The 16,625-nt window shown below is 37.6% G+C and overlaps 1 protein-coding gene across 3 annotated transcripts in view; it reads left to right on the forward strand.

Annotated features, from left to right (window-relative positions):
- Positions 1-356: 356 nt before the first annotated feature.
- Positions 357-16,625, forward strand: part of Slc15a2 (solute carrier family 15 member 2) — a 29,211-nt gene continuing 12,942 nt past the window's right edge. Inside the window, exons 1-14 of one of the 3 annotated variants that reach the window (XM_063225075.1) lie at positions 428-571; positions 743-801; positions 2,142-2,229; positions 2,788-2,929; positions 5,020-5,112; positions 6,367-6,466; positions 7,618-7,708; positions 7,972-8,049; positions 13,274-13,356; positions 13,808-13,894; positions 14,065-14,154; positions 14,246-14,290; positions 15,469-15,501; positions 16,182-16,270. In XM_063225075.1, coding sequence (XP_063081145.1) covers positions 2,223-2,229; positions 2,788-2,929; positions 5,020-5,112; positions 6,367-6,466; positions 7,618-7,708; positions 7,972-8,049; positions 13,274-13,356; positions 13,808-13,894; positions 14,065-14,154; positions 14,246-14,290; positions 15,469-15,501; positions 16,182-16,270 — 938 coding nt within the window. In that variant the 5' untranslated portion in view covers positions 428-571; positions 743-801; positions 2,142-2,222. Of the gene's footprint in view, positions 572-742; positions 802-2,141; positions 2,230-2,787; positions 2,930-5,019; positions 5,113-6,366; positions 6,467-7,617; positions 7,709-7,971; positions 8,050-13,273; positions 13,357-13,807; positions 13,895-14,064; positions 14,155-14,245; positions 14,291-15,468; positions 15,502-16,181; positions 16,271-16,625 lie in introns of all 3 variants that reach the window. The other 2 variants (XM_063225074.1, XM_063225073.1) reach the window with 2 other exon arrangements.

The raw sequence follows: 16,625 nt of genomic DNA on the forward strand, positions 1-16,625 counted from the left end.
TTAACCTCCTGGAACATTACTTTCTGTAAAATAGAGATAATAATAAGAGTTAGAATAAATACATATAACTTGTATGTAATTTATATATACATTAATCTTGCATAAAACAGTTGTCCAATACGTAGCATCCGAAATGGTATGTATGTATGCTCAAGATGTTGCATTCTTAAGTATTCTAAACACATTTACAAAGTTAATTTTTCTGACATTTTTTCATCCCGTCCCATGACTTTGACAGGCTGTTTTCACTTCCTCATGCTTTACCTTTTGCACAATCTTTCTTTTGTGCTCCACTCCTTTTTCCCTATATCTGAGTAGGCAGCCGTTTAGCTGACAACCACAGGGTTAAACCTAGTTGCTGTCGCCACCCCTCCTCCTCCCCGTCCCCCTTTTCACTGTAGGCTGGCAACTGTCCTAACTGCCTACTGAAGCCAAATGCTTGAGGAGAAAGAGTAAGGAGCCAGCCATGAATCCTTTCCAGAAAAATGAGTCCAAGCAGACTCTTTTTTCACCTGTTTCTACTGAAGAGGTGCCGCCTAGAGCTCCCAGCCCGCCCAAGCAGTCACCTCCGGTGAGTCCCCCAGTTTAGTTCTGTTTCTGACAGTCACAGCCTTGTTTTCTTATCTTGCCTCTTCGGCTTCTAGAACTTCAGGCTGAACTGTATTCTGGTATAAAAACTATTCTCTCATACAGTTCCAATTCACCTGAAAACCAAATCTAAGTGGAAATTTTTTTTCCTTAGCAGAGGAAGCATCAGGAAGAGGGAGCCAGAGGTCCTCAATTGGGATTCAGGGCTTTGCTGTGAGTTTCACTGCATATTCTGAGTTTCTCAGGCACGGAAAGAAAAGCAAGTATAATGTCCAGGGAAATTTGGCAAGCATTTCTGCCTGGAGAACTGTGTATGATTGTTCCTTTTTTTAAAACCCAGCTTTTAGTTCCTCCTGTGTACAGAATCTTCTTCCAGATACTATCAGAAGTGTTAGAATAGATTCAATCTGTTCCTAAGTATACTCAGTTTTTAGTAGGAGATAAGAAAGAGAAACAGCACCTAATGTCTTACGTTATCTAGTTGTTAGAGTATTTCCAAATTTATAATTTCATTCAGTCCTCCTATCAAAATCCTATAGAGAAGTTTTAGTAATGGTAGCCAACATTTGATGAGTTCTTGCTATGAACTAAGAAAAAGTATTACTCTCATTTTCTGGGAATAATAACTGACCTGAGATACAAGCAGGCCTGGTGACGGCACCAGGGCCAAAATGGACTGATTTATCTTGCAGTCGGTGACAGTGTTACACAGTTAGTGACAGTATGTTAACTAAACTGTACATTGTACAGCTCTCAAGCTATGAGCTAGGAAGGTAACAAATCTGGTTCGTTGTGTATGTAAACAAGTTATTATCATGTATTATAATATCTATTTGGTTAATATATGTCTTCTGATTCCAAAGAATTTAAGGATGCTTACACACAGACTCTCTCTCTCTCTCTGTATCTGTCTCTGTCTCTCTCTTTCATCAACAGTTGACATTTAATTTTACAAGATTAAAAAAAAAAAGAAAAAAAATTTTTACAAGATTTCAGAACTCTCTGCCCAAAGTCTGTGGTTAATCAGCTTAACTTTAGGAATCTCTCTCCTTGATACTGAGTTCTGTTGCCTCACTCCAGCAATCTCTGAAGGGCAAGGATTCCTCCCAGCACGGTGAACAAGGCAGTTGGGGACAAGAGGAGTTATTCCCTACAGGGAAGCTAAACAGAACACCGATATCAAAATCTAGTATTCTTGATATTGGGTACTTCACAGACCAGCTTGTCATTATACTCCTAGCAACAAGCATGATTATTCTGTTAACCAGAGCCTCAGCTTTTCACTTGGCAGTTGTGGGAAGAAAGACCAGGTCTTGGATCAAAAGATATCTGAGTAGCTCCAGGTTAAATGAAGAACAAAATAATATTTAGATTAGCTTCTAAATCAGTAATGTAAGCACTTCTGGTGGGATAGTAACTGTTTTAAGAGAGTAGAGACCATTGCTCTATATTACCTACCACGACTATTTAAAAATAAATAAAATTTTGGAGCAATCTAGTAGTTGAAATGGGAAAACAGCTTGTGCTTAAACCATTGCCTTTTTCTTACACAGAAAATCTGTGGCTCCAGCTATCCCCTGAGCATCGCCTTCATTGTGGTGAATGAATTCTGTGAGCGTTTTTCCTATTATGGCATGAAAGGTAATTTTGTGTCCTAGAGTCTTTTCCACTCACACTTAGCCAGTATACATAGCAGACTGGTCTCTTTAAATACACTTGGTTTCCTGTCCACTCTTTCTTAATACAAATTGGTTCTTCGCTTTAGTCAAGACCTCCAATAAATGCCTGATGAAATTTCACCTACTAACTTATGCTGACCAAGGTCAAAATGGTCTGGTAGAAACCAGAATACAACTTGTGTGATTAGAAGTGACAAAGTTGTTATAATGTGACTTCCGTATTTCATTCCTCTTCCTCAGATCTAATTGGACACATTATGCTGTCTTCATTATTGGCCAAAGGAGGCTGTATGTGTACACAGACTGAAGGGAGGAATGTTGTATTGTATGTTCAGTATAATCGCATGTAGTCATGCTTCTCATGGGCACTGTTGAAGGTTATTCCTCAGGTAACTTCACTGATAGGAGTGTGGCAGGCCAAAATCACCTTCAAAGTCCAGAGATCAAGTATTTTTCTCCATGCATCCTTCTAATGCATCCGTTTTGTTTTGCTTCTTATTTTTTCTTTTTCTCATCTTAGCTGTGCTGACCCTGTATTTCCTGTATTTCCTGCACTGGAATGAAGATACTTCTACATCTGTATACCATGCATTCAACAGTCTCTGTTATTTCACGCCTATCCTGGGAGCAGCTATTGCGGACTCGTGGTTGGGAAAATTCAAGTAAGGAAGACAGGAGATTACATCTCCTCTGGAAGTTTCTTTGTGAGGGAGGTGAACAGTTCTAATCTCTTGCCTCCAAGCAAGAATTTGGAGGGCATGAACAACAGATAGGAGGTCATAAACAATACATAGGTGTTTCTAACACTGATAGCTCTGGAAAGGGCTGACAGCTTTTTCAGAGTTTTCGTACTTTTTTTCTGTCAAAAGGATTTTTTTTTCTTTTCTTAAAAAGTGTAATTTTATTCTTCCTTTCAGTGAAGTCGAATGCTGTTTTGGTCTCTGAAGGTTGCAATTGCTACTTACCATCAAATTAAACACTTTAGTGTAGCTACTTGATACTTTTCTGCATCTCTTCTCTGAACTAAATCATTCTAAATCCTTTTGTGTCTAATGTCATTGAATGAGGTCCCAGGATGTCCCCAATGAGGAGATGGGAATCTTAACCCAAATAATGGGGTAGGTTAAAGTTTTGCTGACATACATCTTAGAAAAGAATCACAGTGAGAGTCATTTGAAAGGTTTATTAGGCAGAATTGAGGAAGTACACCCTCAAAGAGAACAGAGCACACACATTAGGGAAAGGTGTATTGTGGTCTGGGGCCAGGTATGTGTTTTGGGAGGTGGAAATCTGTGCAAGTTTTTAAGATTTAAGAGTTTAGTAGTGAATAGACTAGAAAAGAAAAAATTTGTAAACTACAGTTTTTGTTTAAAAGTACAATCAACTTCCTTTTTATATTAACTTCTTGTTACATCCTGCATGACTGAACTATTTCCTGTGATTCTTTCATCTAAAATATTGTCTATTTTTGTTGTAAACAACTCACATTTCTCACATTCACTCAGTCCAACCATTAGATACAGATCAGCCTTTCCCATACAGACTCCATCACTTATTTGTTTCTCTGATATTCTAGCATGGCTTATCTCTTTCGGATTCACAATAGCTGATCTTTTTCAGTTTCTTTGTGTTCCCTTTCTTTGTGTTCCTCCTTTCTATTTCAACACATAGAATTTTTCTCTAGAAGAAGACACAATGCCTTTCGGGAAAGTATTCCTCCTCCCCTAATTATCTATAGATGAGTCACTCAGATTCCCATCCCCACCCACCAATATGTACCCTGTGAGGTCACTTCTATAGAAAGCCAATCTAGGAAGATTATACATTTAAAATAAGGAGTCTAAATCCTAAGATTTCTGGCATCTTTGGCCTCTTTCTGCCAATTTTATTCCATTCTTTATGTTAGCACAAAATACTTTGAAATCACACATAAAAACTACATAATTACCAAGATTCATTGCAATACTGGTGTAAGGAGCATACATGTAAGGAGCATATATGTGTGTAATGTGCCCTATTTCAGTGTGTGTATCTATGTATAGGGTCTTACTGAAATTCTTTACGTGTTTACTTCCTATTTGCCCTTCAGATCGCTTGGAAAAACAATGTAACAGGAAGAGCTCCCATCAACCATGTAATTTTTATTACAGACTATCTTTCCTTACCTTTGGTAACTTGTCTAGGAAGACACTGTGGTGATGGTTACAGTTCACCTAAAATGTCCAAATTTCTGAGGTTGAACCTAGAAGCCCTTTGGCCCTCTCTCTATTTCAGGACTTTTTTAAAGAGAAAGTCATTTGTGTTACACATCCCTGTTCCCTCAGAGTTTATCATTCATCCTCCCTGCTTTCTAGGGCAAAAGACACATTTTCAGAAAAGCACCTCAGGCCAAGGTATCCTGCTTTGCTGGTTTTACTAATTTAAAATATCATGACTCTTGCTACAAACCCACCCAGTTCTCACTGTATCTCTGTGCACATATTATGGAGCAAGAGAAGGTGGGATGATTTAAGAAGAGAGAAACTTGCAAAGATTGTGATTTTCAAGTAAACACTAGGTGAAGGATCGTGTTTCCTCTTCCTCGTCTGTTTACTGCATTTTTTTTGTTGCTATTTGTGTTTCTCAGGTAAGCCCTTCCCCTTCCACTGCTTTCTCCTTCTGTGTTTGCTGAGAAGGCCTGAATCCTGAGTCTGTCTGTATGACTCAAGTCCTTGTGTAAGCCGCAGACTGACTGATGTAACTTTCCCCACAGGACAATCATCTATCTCTCCCTGGTGTATGTGCTGGGCCACGTGCTAAAGTCCTTGGGTGCGATTCCAGTACTGGGAGGCAAAATGGCGCACACGTGAGTAAAATCATGCAATTCATTGAACCAGTTTTCTCCTATCAGACAGGTGTACCCTGTATTACAAAGATTTTCTGTTTCATTACCAGAATTGCTCTTGTGTTTTCCTGTTACTATTTTATTACCAAATTGGTTAAGAAAAGAAAAAAAAAACCACTTTTATGAGTAGTTGAACTTGCTTAGCTTATCTGATCTCAGTTGTTTTTATTAAGCGTTTGCAGAATGCCTCGTTAGTATCTTCATTAAAACCCATGTGCTCAAAAATAAAACCTTCATTCCCTCTACATTCCCTTTCTTGTTCACCTATGAATTTGTACTTCAGCAGGAATTTTAAAAATTGTTTCCTTATATTATTCAATATTTTTCAAGTGATATTCAGTGCCTGAATATTTCCATTTATGTATAGTTCTATGTATTCCGATGGCGGTCCCTCCTTACTTTTAAGGCATCAGAAGCATTTTATAGATTCTGTCTTTTGGTTCAGTCAGTAGAGAGGATAACAGTTATTGAAGAGGCAGGTCAGATATTCATATTATTATGTGTCTATACATATATTTATTCTATAAATTAGGGATTTTATTTGAAACTTGATAAAATTAGGTACTTTATAATGGTGTCCCAAAAATCATTGATACTGCTTCTATTTGTTATGATAGATTTTAACATTTTATTTTATGGTTAGTAAGGTAATATAGGATTAGAATCCGTAAGATCTTTCTTTCTTTTCTTTTTGTCTTTTTGAGACAGGGTCTTGCTATACAGTTTAGGCTGGTCTTGGGCTCACTTTGCAGCCACGCTAATTTCAAACCTGCAATGGTCCTCCTGCCTCAGCCTCTCCAAGTGCTAGGATTACAGGAGTGCACCACCATGCCCAGCCCTTAAGATCTTTCTATTGAAGTGTCCTTTTGACTAAAATAAGATTGAGAATCAATGTCTCAGCTTAGTGGGCCTTCAGTATCTACTTCCATTGGATGCGTGCAAGGGATAAATAGGAGTACCAGGCACAAAAACTTCCCTTGCAAAGCGTATTTCCTAGCAGAGGCTTAAACATCGTAAAGATGTGAAATGCTCATTAGTATTCCTTTAGATGAAGGCAAATGAAATTTGCCTACAGGATAAAAATGTGATGGAAGAGTTATGCTCTTTGGTATGAGCTCTTCCCCTTTCCCTGCAGTTCATCTGCTCTGTAGTTAGTCTCTATACACTTGTGTAGCTGTCAACATACATACATACATTCTCACCTCTCCATTTCAGAATCCTGTCATTGATTGGCTTGAGTCTAATAGCTCTGGGGACAGGAGGTATCAAACCCTGTGTGGCAGCTTTTGGTGGAGATCAGTTTGAAGAAAAACATGTAAGATCCCTCTTATTTCTATGTTTTCAAGAAGGCCTAACCAGTATCAGAAGGGGTTACCTGGCAGTTAGCCATTTCCCAGGCTGAAGCAATTCACTGCCTATCTTCATGTCATGCTCCTCCTCTCTCTTCCCCATCCTGTCTCTGACCCAGAGCTTGCTCTCTCTATTTTCTTTCTGCATTCTTTTTTCAAGTTTTTCTCTTATCACACAGACTATGTGGATTATCTTATATTATTTATCTACCCAAGATCCACAGATCATCATTACTTGCTGACTTCAGAGCAATAACCAACCTTTGGCAAGCGGGATTCCATGCTTGGTAAACTAAACCAATTAGATTAGTGGAACAGGTTTAAATGGAAGGAGAAGCAGAAATAAAACAAATTGTAAACTGAACTTGGGGAAAGGCTGATTGTGTACTGCTGTGAGGAAAGGCTCTGAGGTACCAAAATGAAGCACAGGAAGATATCATGACTTACTCACAGCAGACCCACTTGAAAGTTGTGAGTGGTAGCTGGCCTCCAAATGCACTTCAATTAATAGGACAAATCCACCTCCAGTATTCTGCTAGCTATTTATAAGCCCACTGATGTCCTTTTAAATTTCTTGGCAGCTCTGTTAAGCACTAGTTGATCTGTCCTGTTTGACCAACAGTTCACCATGTTAATCTATGTTCTTTTCCTCTTCCTATCATACTCCACAAAATCTATTATTTAACCAGTCATCCGTGTAATTAATATAGTCCATAAACATCCATTGAGTTTCTGATTTATGTCAGATGCTAGACTAGGTACTGAGGATTACAGAGAAGAGTAAGAGACAATTTTTGCCCCTAAAAGACTCAGAAATGAAAGAAACACTTAGTACAAATAAATTATTGTTACAATAGCTATGTACAGGACACAAGAGTGGCATCAAAGATGATAATTTTTACCCATATGAAGGGTTAAAGAATGTTAAATCTGTCTGTACTGCACATTAAAAGAAGATTAAAAGTTTTTCTAGGGCCAGTGAGCCATTAAATATCTACAATAGAGGAGATGTGTATATATTCTGTCTCTTTCTGTATGTCTCCCTCTGACTCTGAACACGAGGTGGGAATGGAGCCAGGAAGCACATTGCACTGATGATTTATCCTGTTTGTTTCAGGCAGAGGAACGAACTAGATACTTCTCAGTCTTCTACCTCTCCATCAATGCAGGAAGTTTGATTTCTACATTTATCACACCCATGCTGAGAGGTTAGGATCATTTCTTGTGGGGTCTTGTCTAAGGCTTTACTCTTGCCAGCTAGAGGTTTCCAGCAGTCCATTTTCTCCTTTTATAACAACTTGGAAATCTGTGAGAACTTTATTTGGTCTTGATTTGTCTGCCCCCCCAAAAAAGAATTCTGGATTAAGTGACAGAAGAACAGAGGATGGCTTTGTCTACATCAAGAATCTGATCTTGAATACCTTGAATATCAAAGGTTCAAGATTCAGAGTTATCAACTTCTTTGCTTTAGGGGATGTGCAATGTTTTGGGGAAGACTGCTACGCATTGGCTTTTGGAGTTCCAGGACTGCTCATGGTAATAGCCCTTGGTGAGTACAGTAGGGCAAAGGAAACTTAACGGTCACTGATAATTGATACAAAGAGAGAATCATGTAATTGTTTGGCATAATGTGTTTTGTACAACCTTCATGGTAACCTTGAGGTGCTATTTTACGGGTTTACTCCTTGGATTTGAAGGTAACCTATTAAGTCAGACATCTTTGAAAAGTGCCCCCAAATTACACACCCATTAGAAAATTTCTTGAGGACCTTAAGAAAGATCAATCTTGGGCTGGGGATTTAGCTCAGTGGCTTAAGCACCTACCTGGCAAGTGCAAGGTCATGAGTTTGATCCCTGGTACCAAAAAGCAAAAAGAAAGATCAATCTATGGTCCATATGCAGGAACAATCAGGGGTCTAGGCACTATAATTTTTGAACTATATCCAGGATTTTAATGTACTGTAGTAAAGTTTAAGGCACATTTGCACTTTACTAAACTACGAAGGAAAGCAATTAATCTTCCCCTAAATTAGTTTACCTCATCGGCTGCTTATTCATTGGTGATTAAAAGACAATTTAAATTCTCTGGGACTTTTAAAAATCGGTCATAGGTTTAGCTATTTCCGCTCTGCTCTATAATGTTCCCAAAGAGTTTGCCCTTGAATGAATAGAGTAAGAAAAGTTGAGTAAGTAGGTATAGACTTAGATCAAATGGCATTCTTTTACTTGCCCTGAGAACCCAATCCTGGAAGAAAAGGGGGGTGTATAGAGTTGCATAGTTTAGATAGCATAAGGAGAAATTTGCACAAAATTGCTTCTAATCATCGGCCTGGAAACCTGCTCTCACTCTGAGCCTTAGGGTGACGCCCCCCTGGAAGAGGTCCAGTCTAAACACATAAAGAAGAACAGCTCAACGGAGGAAAGGACTCAATATCCAGGTTGATTGCTTTCTACAGGGGATGGGAAGTGGCTGATGGTAGTACTCAGAGTCCCCAGTTACAAGGCACCGTTTCCCAGAAGAGCTGTAATACATTCTCCGCTTCCTTCTTCTTTCTGTATATACCAAATGTTTTCCCAACTATTTTCTTGGTTTTTCCACTGAGTAGTACACACTTCCTTCTCTGTACCATTGCACAATAGTAGTATTTATATATCAAAATAATTATGAAGCCCAAAAGAAATGCTATAAGTGAAATGACTTATAAATTATAAATCGTTAAATGCTATCAGTATGTCTGTTATGGGACAGATTCTGTGTTAGGAATAGAGTCCCCATTGATGAATTAAATAGCCACATGGTTCAGGTTCTCAAAGAACACAGACCAGTAAAAAGAGAAAGACAGGTAAAAAGGAATTTAAAATATAGCATGGTCTGTGTTATAACTGGGAAATATAGAGAAAGGTATTGAAGTTTATAGAGGAGTGATTAAGACTTTGAGGGATGTTTCCAGACATGGTGGCACATGTCTCTCATCCAAGCGCTCAAGAGACTGAGGCAGGAGGACCACCATAGTTCAAGGCTAGTCTGGGCTACATGGTGAATTTAAGGCCAGCCTGAACTACATAGTGGGACCTTGTCCCCAAAAACCAAAACAACAGTAACAACACTAATCTAAAACTTGAGGGCTGTAAAATATTTACCTAAAAAATTGACTTCTAAGGTGAGATGTCAGGCATGAATAACAATCAAAGAATGGATTATAAGTGATGCAGAAAGAGGACAAAGTATTAAGTCAAGGTGGTTCAAGATGGTGTGACAGATTCAAAGGCCTTAAGGATTCTGACTACCTGGAGCATAAATGAGAAAGATTTTTAAAAAATTGGTATAAACAAGACAAGGAAACGTCCTTTAACTTCATTGTGAGGTGGTGGGTATCTACAAAATGTTTTGAACAGAATAATTGTTGGGTTTTCATTTTTCAATAATGTGATTATAGTATGGAGAAAGGATTGGGTAAGGCAAAAACAATATTTATCTTGATTATTGCATTTTCTATCATTCCCTTAAAATTTGTACTTGAGTGGAGTGCCTCACTCAGCTCACCTTGTTGGTAGAACCAACAACCTTTGTCAGATTAGATATGTGAAATGAAGAGAAGGTATCCATATAGAATGCAGGGTTCTAATGTAAACATCTGGGTATATGGTGGGATCATTAATTGAGATAGTAAGAGAGAACAGGTTTGGGAAATATTGATAAATTTGGTTTGGGGCATGTTACATTTTACATGTTAGAACATTTCCTTGTAATCACCAAATAGTTATTTAGAAATAGCCATTTTAGGATTCAGAGAGATTGGGCTGTAGACCTAGAGTCTGGATAAATATTAAACCTTGAACATATAACCTTGAACATATAACTAACAGATAATAAGGAGTAAGGTGAAAAAAAGATCCAGGACCAAACCCTAAGGAACACTAGCACTTACAGGATATTCAAATGAAACTTAGAAGGGAAAACTCAAGTGGTATTAGTGCTGTCTTGGATACCAAAAGAGTTTTAAGGAGGAACTCATCTGGACAGATGTCACTGGGTGGGAACTGAACTAAGAGTGAAAATGTTCATTAAATAGAACAGCAAAGGATGTCATTCATGTGGTGCCACCAAATTATGATCTAAAGAATGAACTAACCCACTAATAAAGTTAAGGCCCTCATGATCTAATTATTCTCCCAAAACTCTACCTCTGAATACATGAGAGTTTAGGGGGTATTTTAGGTTGAAATCATAGCCTCAGTTACGGTAGGTTAGTAAAGGGTGAATACCGAGTGGAATAAATTGGGAAGTGAATGACAGGTGAGAAAGGGAAAATGTATTTGCAGCTAGAATGTGACATGAATTCAAGCAACATTATTGTTATATTCAACATGAATATTTTTAGGAAGAAAGGCTTGAGTATAATTGCTGTGAAAACACACATGCAAAAAATTAAGTTTGGCGCAAGAGGAGAAACATCTCCTTTACCTCACTGAAGGAAAGAGAGGATGGGTATGGGAACAACATTAAAGATTTGGTGGAAAGAAGTTAAATTACCATATGAAGCCTTCTATTTTCATTGTGAAGACTACATCATCTACCAGGAGAAAGAGGAGAGAGTTATTTCCTATTTACCTTCTTTAGTTAAGTGGGTGCAAAATTTGAATGACTTGTCAAGTTGATCACATCCTCCTGTTACCACTTCACTGTCACTGTGGCAACCAGCATTCTGGAGGGGTTCAGCTCCTTTGTAGGATCATCTTAATTTCAGGAGCAGTTTGTTTCCTATAGAAAAAAATTTTTCCTTTTGTCTAGGTATCTCTTTATCTGTCCACTTGATTCCCAGGATTCTCATTATCTCCCTAAAATCTTTCTTTCAACAATAAGAAGGCTGTAATAGAGAGTGAGTGTGGTTTGAAGTAACCAAAGAGAATGAATGCAGAAAAAGTGGTAAAATGAATTTGACTGAGCGGAATGGTGCAATTAGAAAGTTAAAAGAGTGACAAAATAAGGTGATTTATAAAGTCTGGTGTGTAATGACATTAGAAAATTTTATTGGTCACAGAAAAAGAGTTCTTCAGTAGAGACGATTAAAAGGGCATCTTTCAATTGGGAATCTGTGAAGGCAGATTCCCATCTGGTGGGAAATCAAGGTGGAATCTTTCCATTGATTTTAATTTAACTTAATAAACTTGAAAAAAAGGGGCTGGGAGTTTAGCTCAGTGGCCTAAGTGCTTACCTGGCAAGGTGAGGTCATGAGTTCAGTCCCCAGTAGCAAAACAAACAAACAACCCTACAAAACCTTGAAAAGAATAACACTGTTTTATAATTATAAAATGCTAGCTCATTGTTATTCATTTGGAAAAATAAGAAATAAAGATGTGAATATGGGAAACAGAACTAGCTTATGAATAGAAGTAGCACACAGTAGGATTTTCTGTGGAAATCATGAGTCGTGATTAGAACATAAAGTACCTAAAGAAAAGTAATGAGACATAGGTTTGAAAGAGTAGATTAAAGTGCACTGTTCTGAGGACAGGGCCATGTCTTTTTCACAGTAGTGTCTATCTAGTACAATATGTGATGTAGTGACGAGGCAATGAGGTGAGATGCTTTATAATGGTTAAGAGCAGGAATTTTGAGTCAGATAAGTCGCAGGTAAGAAAATGCTATTTGTGGCAATTTTTAGCTGTGTAATCTTGTATAAGTTACTTAATTTGTTCATTTTTTAAATGTATAAAATGTAGCTAAGAGGCTAGTTGTGGTGGTGCATGCCTGAAATCTTAGCACTCAGAAGGCTGAGGCAGGAGGATTGCTGCAAGTTCAAGGTAAGCTGGATTGAACTATGCAGTGAATTCAGAACCAGGCTGAACTACATAGCAACATCCTGTCTCAAAAAAATAAAAGTAAAATAAAACAGAGTTAGGCTCTACTAAATACACATTCACATATTATATATATGATTTAAACTAAAGAAAGTAGAGATAGGTATATATGTATAGATATATTAAGTAGAGATATATAATATCTCCTTTTTAATAATTTACCTATAAATTATTTTAATAATTTACTTATAAAATAAGTAATTTAATAATTTACTTATAAAATAAGTTTTAATAATTTACTTATAAAATAACCCTTCAATAAGTTATAGTATGATACATATTTGGGTGGAGAGACACTAGAAAGATTTTTTTTTTTTGAGGTGGGATCTCACTAAGAAGTTCAGGCTGACCTTGAATTCACTTTGTAGCCCAAGCTGGCCTCCAACTCAGGGCAATCCTCCTGCCTCAACCTCCCAAGTGCTGGGATTGTATGTGCACCACCACATCCAGCTCTAGAAAAGTTTTAATTTGGCATCACATTAAGGCAAAAGGAGACTAGAGAATGAAAAACAAGTTGATGGACATTTTACTAGTCTATGGTAGAAACTGTGACATCCTTAACAGATTAGTAGAAGTGGTAATGGAAAAAAGGAGACATACAGAAATCCACTGAAGAAAGAGGACCAGAACATTGGTGATACATCAGATATGGAAGCGAGCAACATAGAATAAGAAGCCAAAGATTGTTCCCATTTCTGTGATCACATGAAAATCTCAACAGATACCTCTTAGCAATTGACTGTTTTATCTTCTCTTGGCTCTCATAATTTATATAACTTCAACTCAGGAAGTATTAAGTAGGTGCCCTCTTTATGAGATTTGCTAGGAAGTCCTACAGCTCAGCAGCCTGTCCTTAAATATTGAATGTACCAAATGAGTAGCTGAGAACCTTGTTTGTGTATCAACTGCAGTTGTGTTTGCGATGGGAAGCAAAATGTACAAGAAACCACCTCCTGAAGGGAACATAGTGGTTCAAGTTATCAAATGCATTGGGGTGAGTCCATGACTTTTTTTTTACCTATATTGTTCAATAAAAAGAAGAGAGCGTGTGTGAGGATAAGGTCTTCAAACGTGCATATATTTTCCTCAGTGATCTTTGTTCTGCTTGCATACCATTTGAAAGCTGGGATTAAGTCACCTTCCTCCATGTCTCTACACAGCCATTAAGAAAAAAGAAACAAAATGCATTTTTCATCTTTCATTTTTTTCCCCCACATTTTTCTTAAAATGGCAGAACTCTTAGGATGTGTAGCTTATATGATGTCAATTGGAAATTTGGAAAAATAAAATTATACCTCAAATGTTCTGAAATTCAGTGTCCGATGAGATTAAAGCGTTAGAGTAAGTCCTGAAAGTGTGCCTATTTGAGGGAAGGGATAATGAACTGGGAAATGCAAAGGAAGGCTTCTCTCTGTATCTTGCCCAATATCTGTGCTCTGCCCTAGTTTGCTATTTCCAACCGCTTCAAGAACCGCTCTCGGAACATTCCAAGGCGCCAGCACTGGCTGGACTGGGCAGCGGAGAAATACCCAGTAAGTTGAAACTGCAGGAACATTTTGTGGCTCTGTGGAGTCTTTCCAACTGAATTTCTACTGGTGTGCGTGAGCTCTGCTGTTACTGTTGTGCACTTTGCTGCAAGCAAGAAAGGCACATCGGGAGCGTCTGGCAGTTAGTTCTACTGATTCTTTCTTCCTCTCTGCAGACGCAGCTCATTATGGATGTGAAGGCACTGACCAGGATACTGTTCCTATATACCCCGTTGCCCATGTTCTGGGCTCTTTTGGATCAGCAGGTAGGAATAGTTGTTTTCAAAGTAACCTCTCCATCCAACTATTTGCTTCTCATAGGAGAGAGATTTCTCAGAATAGCATTGTTCTTCCTAGGGCTCACGATGGACCCTACAAGCCACTAAGATGGATGGGGATTTGGTAAGTAGAAGAGGTTTTTCTTTCTTTTTCTTTTTTTTTTTCAATTAAAATTCATTGGAATTGTTTTTATTGTTTTTGTGGTTTTTTTGGTACCAGGAATCGAACTCAAAGCCTTGTTCTGCCTTGAACCACTAAGCTAAATCCCTGGCCCGAAGACGTTTTTCAAAAAAGACCATTATTTTTATCAGTCATACAAAAGAAAATTAATTTATTTGTATTTTTGTCTGAAAACTAAATTAAAATCATTAGAGACATACATTTAGTTTGAAGGCAAATGTTTTATTCATTTATTTATTTTTTAAAAACTAGAAGCAAAAAATCAAAATCTTGTCTTTAGAATCAGGAATGAAAGAAGGCTGAGAAACTTTTTTTTTGGTACCAGCTATTGAAGAGAAACATTTCAATGTATAGAAGAATATATTGAGAGGAAAACAAGTAAGTGACACAGAACTTAGGTGGCAACTTTTTTTCCCTAAAACATTATTAAGAGATGGTTCTCTTTTGACACTCTGCAAAGTAGCTGTAGAGATGTTTTGTGTCAGTGGGAGTCATCGTCTAGCCACAACATCTTGTCCTTCTCATTATTGCTGCTTATAACTACAGTTACAGAACTTAATTTTAAAAAAATACACCAACTCTATTCTCTCTCAAGCCAAGGAAAACATAACATAGGTTGAGTATCATTAATCCAAAGACCTCAAACTGGAATTATTCCAAAATCCAAACATTTTACAAGATCACAATGATTCCACAAGTGGAAAATTCCATACCATGAAACTGTTTCATGCACAAAATCATTACAAACATTATATAAAATTAACTTCAAGAAAAAATTAACTGTAGGCTATGCTTCTGTAGCCTTAGATCACTTTATCTGTAAACTTGGATCATTTCCCTGAGATATTTCATTCCATATAAAAATCTTTCAAAATCTCAAGCATTTTGGATAAAGGGTACTCAATATGTACTCAAAAAAGAATATCTTCCCATTGGTCTATCTGCCCTCAGCAAACATAGCCAGAAGCTACCCAAACTCTCTTCTCAGCCCTAAATATCATCATAGACAACATCCATCAGGTCCCTGAACCAAAGACCTAAAGGACATTTTTATATGCTTCTTCCCTGCTAGTTCCCAAGATGACTGATCTGCTACCGTCTAACGTATTATAATGTTTCAGGGTTTTTTTGTGCTCCAGCCGGACCAAATGCAGGTAGGAGACTTCTCTATGGATATGGGGATGTATTTTTTTTTCTCACTCGTGCTTCTCCTTGTCAGATTAAAAACTGTTGTCTGATATGTTTCTCCTTGTCTGCTGAGGAAAGCTTTGTATAGAGATGAAAACACTCTCTTTAAATCTTATACCTTCCCTTTCTTCCTCTCTTAAATAAGTAGTTCCTGCATAACTAGGGAGAGAGATTTAGTCCATAGGGAAAGTATAAGCATTGCATTTTTTTTTTGAGCCACAGTAATATAATGGAAATGTTAGAGAAAAGTGATAAGACTTTGTTATGTAAGCGGTGAAGTCAGAATATCTGTTTATTCATAACTTCTAGCTCTTTCTTTTAGCTCCTCATTCAGGAATCCCCAGTTCTTTCTTCTCTCCTTGCTTTGACCTGGCTGTGAAACTAAAGATAAACAACAATGGAAGAGAAGACTTCCTAATATGATTAGAAGAAAAACAGGCTCAGAAAGTAACTAGTTCCTTGGGATATTTGGAAGCTAAGGTGTATTCATGGAAATAGAGTTTTGGGTATAAAGGGACTGAGAAATGTGGACTCATTACAAGGTGACAGTGTGTGTGGATGTGAGAGAGGACACAGACAAATGAAAGCACGCGTTCATACTCATGAGAGAACACTTGTGGTCAGTCGTTTTTACGTGGTGTTACAGGTGCTAAATCCTTTTCTGGTTCTTGTCTTCATCCCATTGTTTGACCTTGTCATTTATCGACTGATTGCCAAATGTGGAATCAACTTCTCGTAAGTACCTTATTACAAAGGTCTCAGTCTTTGCCTAGTTTGTTAAACATTCATTATCAGTAAGTTTCTGCTTATTGTTCTGGTTTGTCATTTACCTGCTCCTACTGGCCCCTTTGGAACTAGTACCTATTCTCCTGGAAAGTGGGAATTAAATTTAACTACTGAGAGTTAAAGCCAATAGTCTGTACTTAAGTATACAATATTGAAGGAATATGTCTACATTTTTTGAAAACTCAGAAGTACAGTGTATAAGATTGGGCCCCCTAAACCAACTTGCTGAATTTTTTCATGAATGTTTCCTCTTCCAAGAAATCCAAAATCTTTAATGACAACTTATTTCTTTAAGTTTCCAGTT

This window comes from Cavia porcellus, unplaced genomic scaffold (genome assembly GCF_034190915.1).
Source record: "Cavia porcellus strain 051 isolate PalLab524CR breed Dunkin Hartley unplaced genomic scaffold, mCavPor4.1 scaffold_15, whole genome shotgun sequence".
NCBI lineage: Eukaryota > Metazoa > Chordata > Mammalia > Rodentia > Caviidae > Cavia > Cavia porcellus.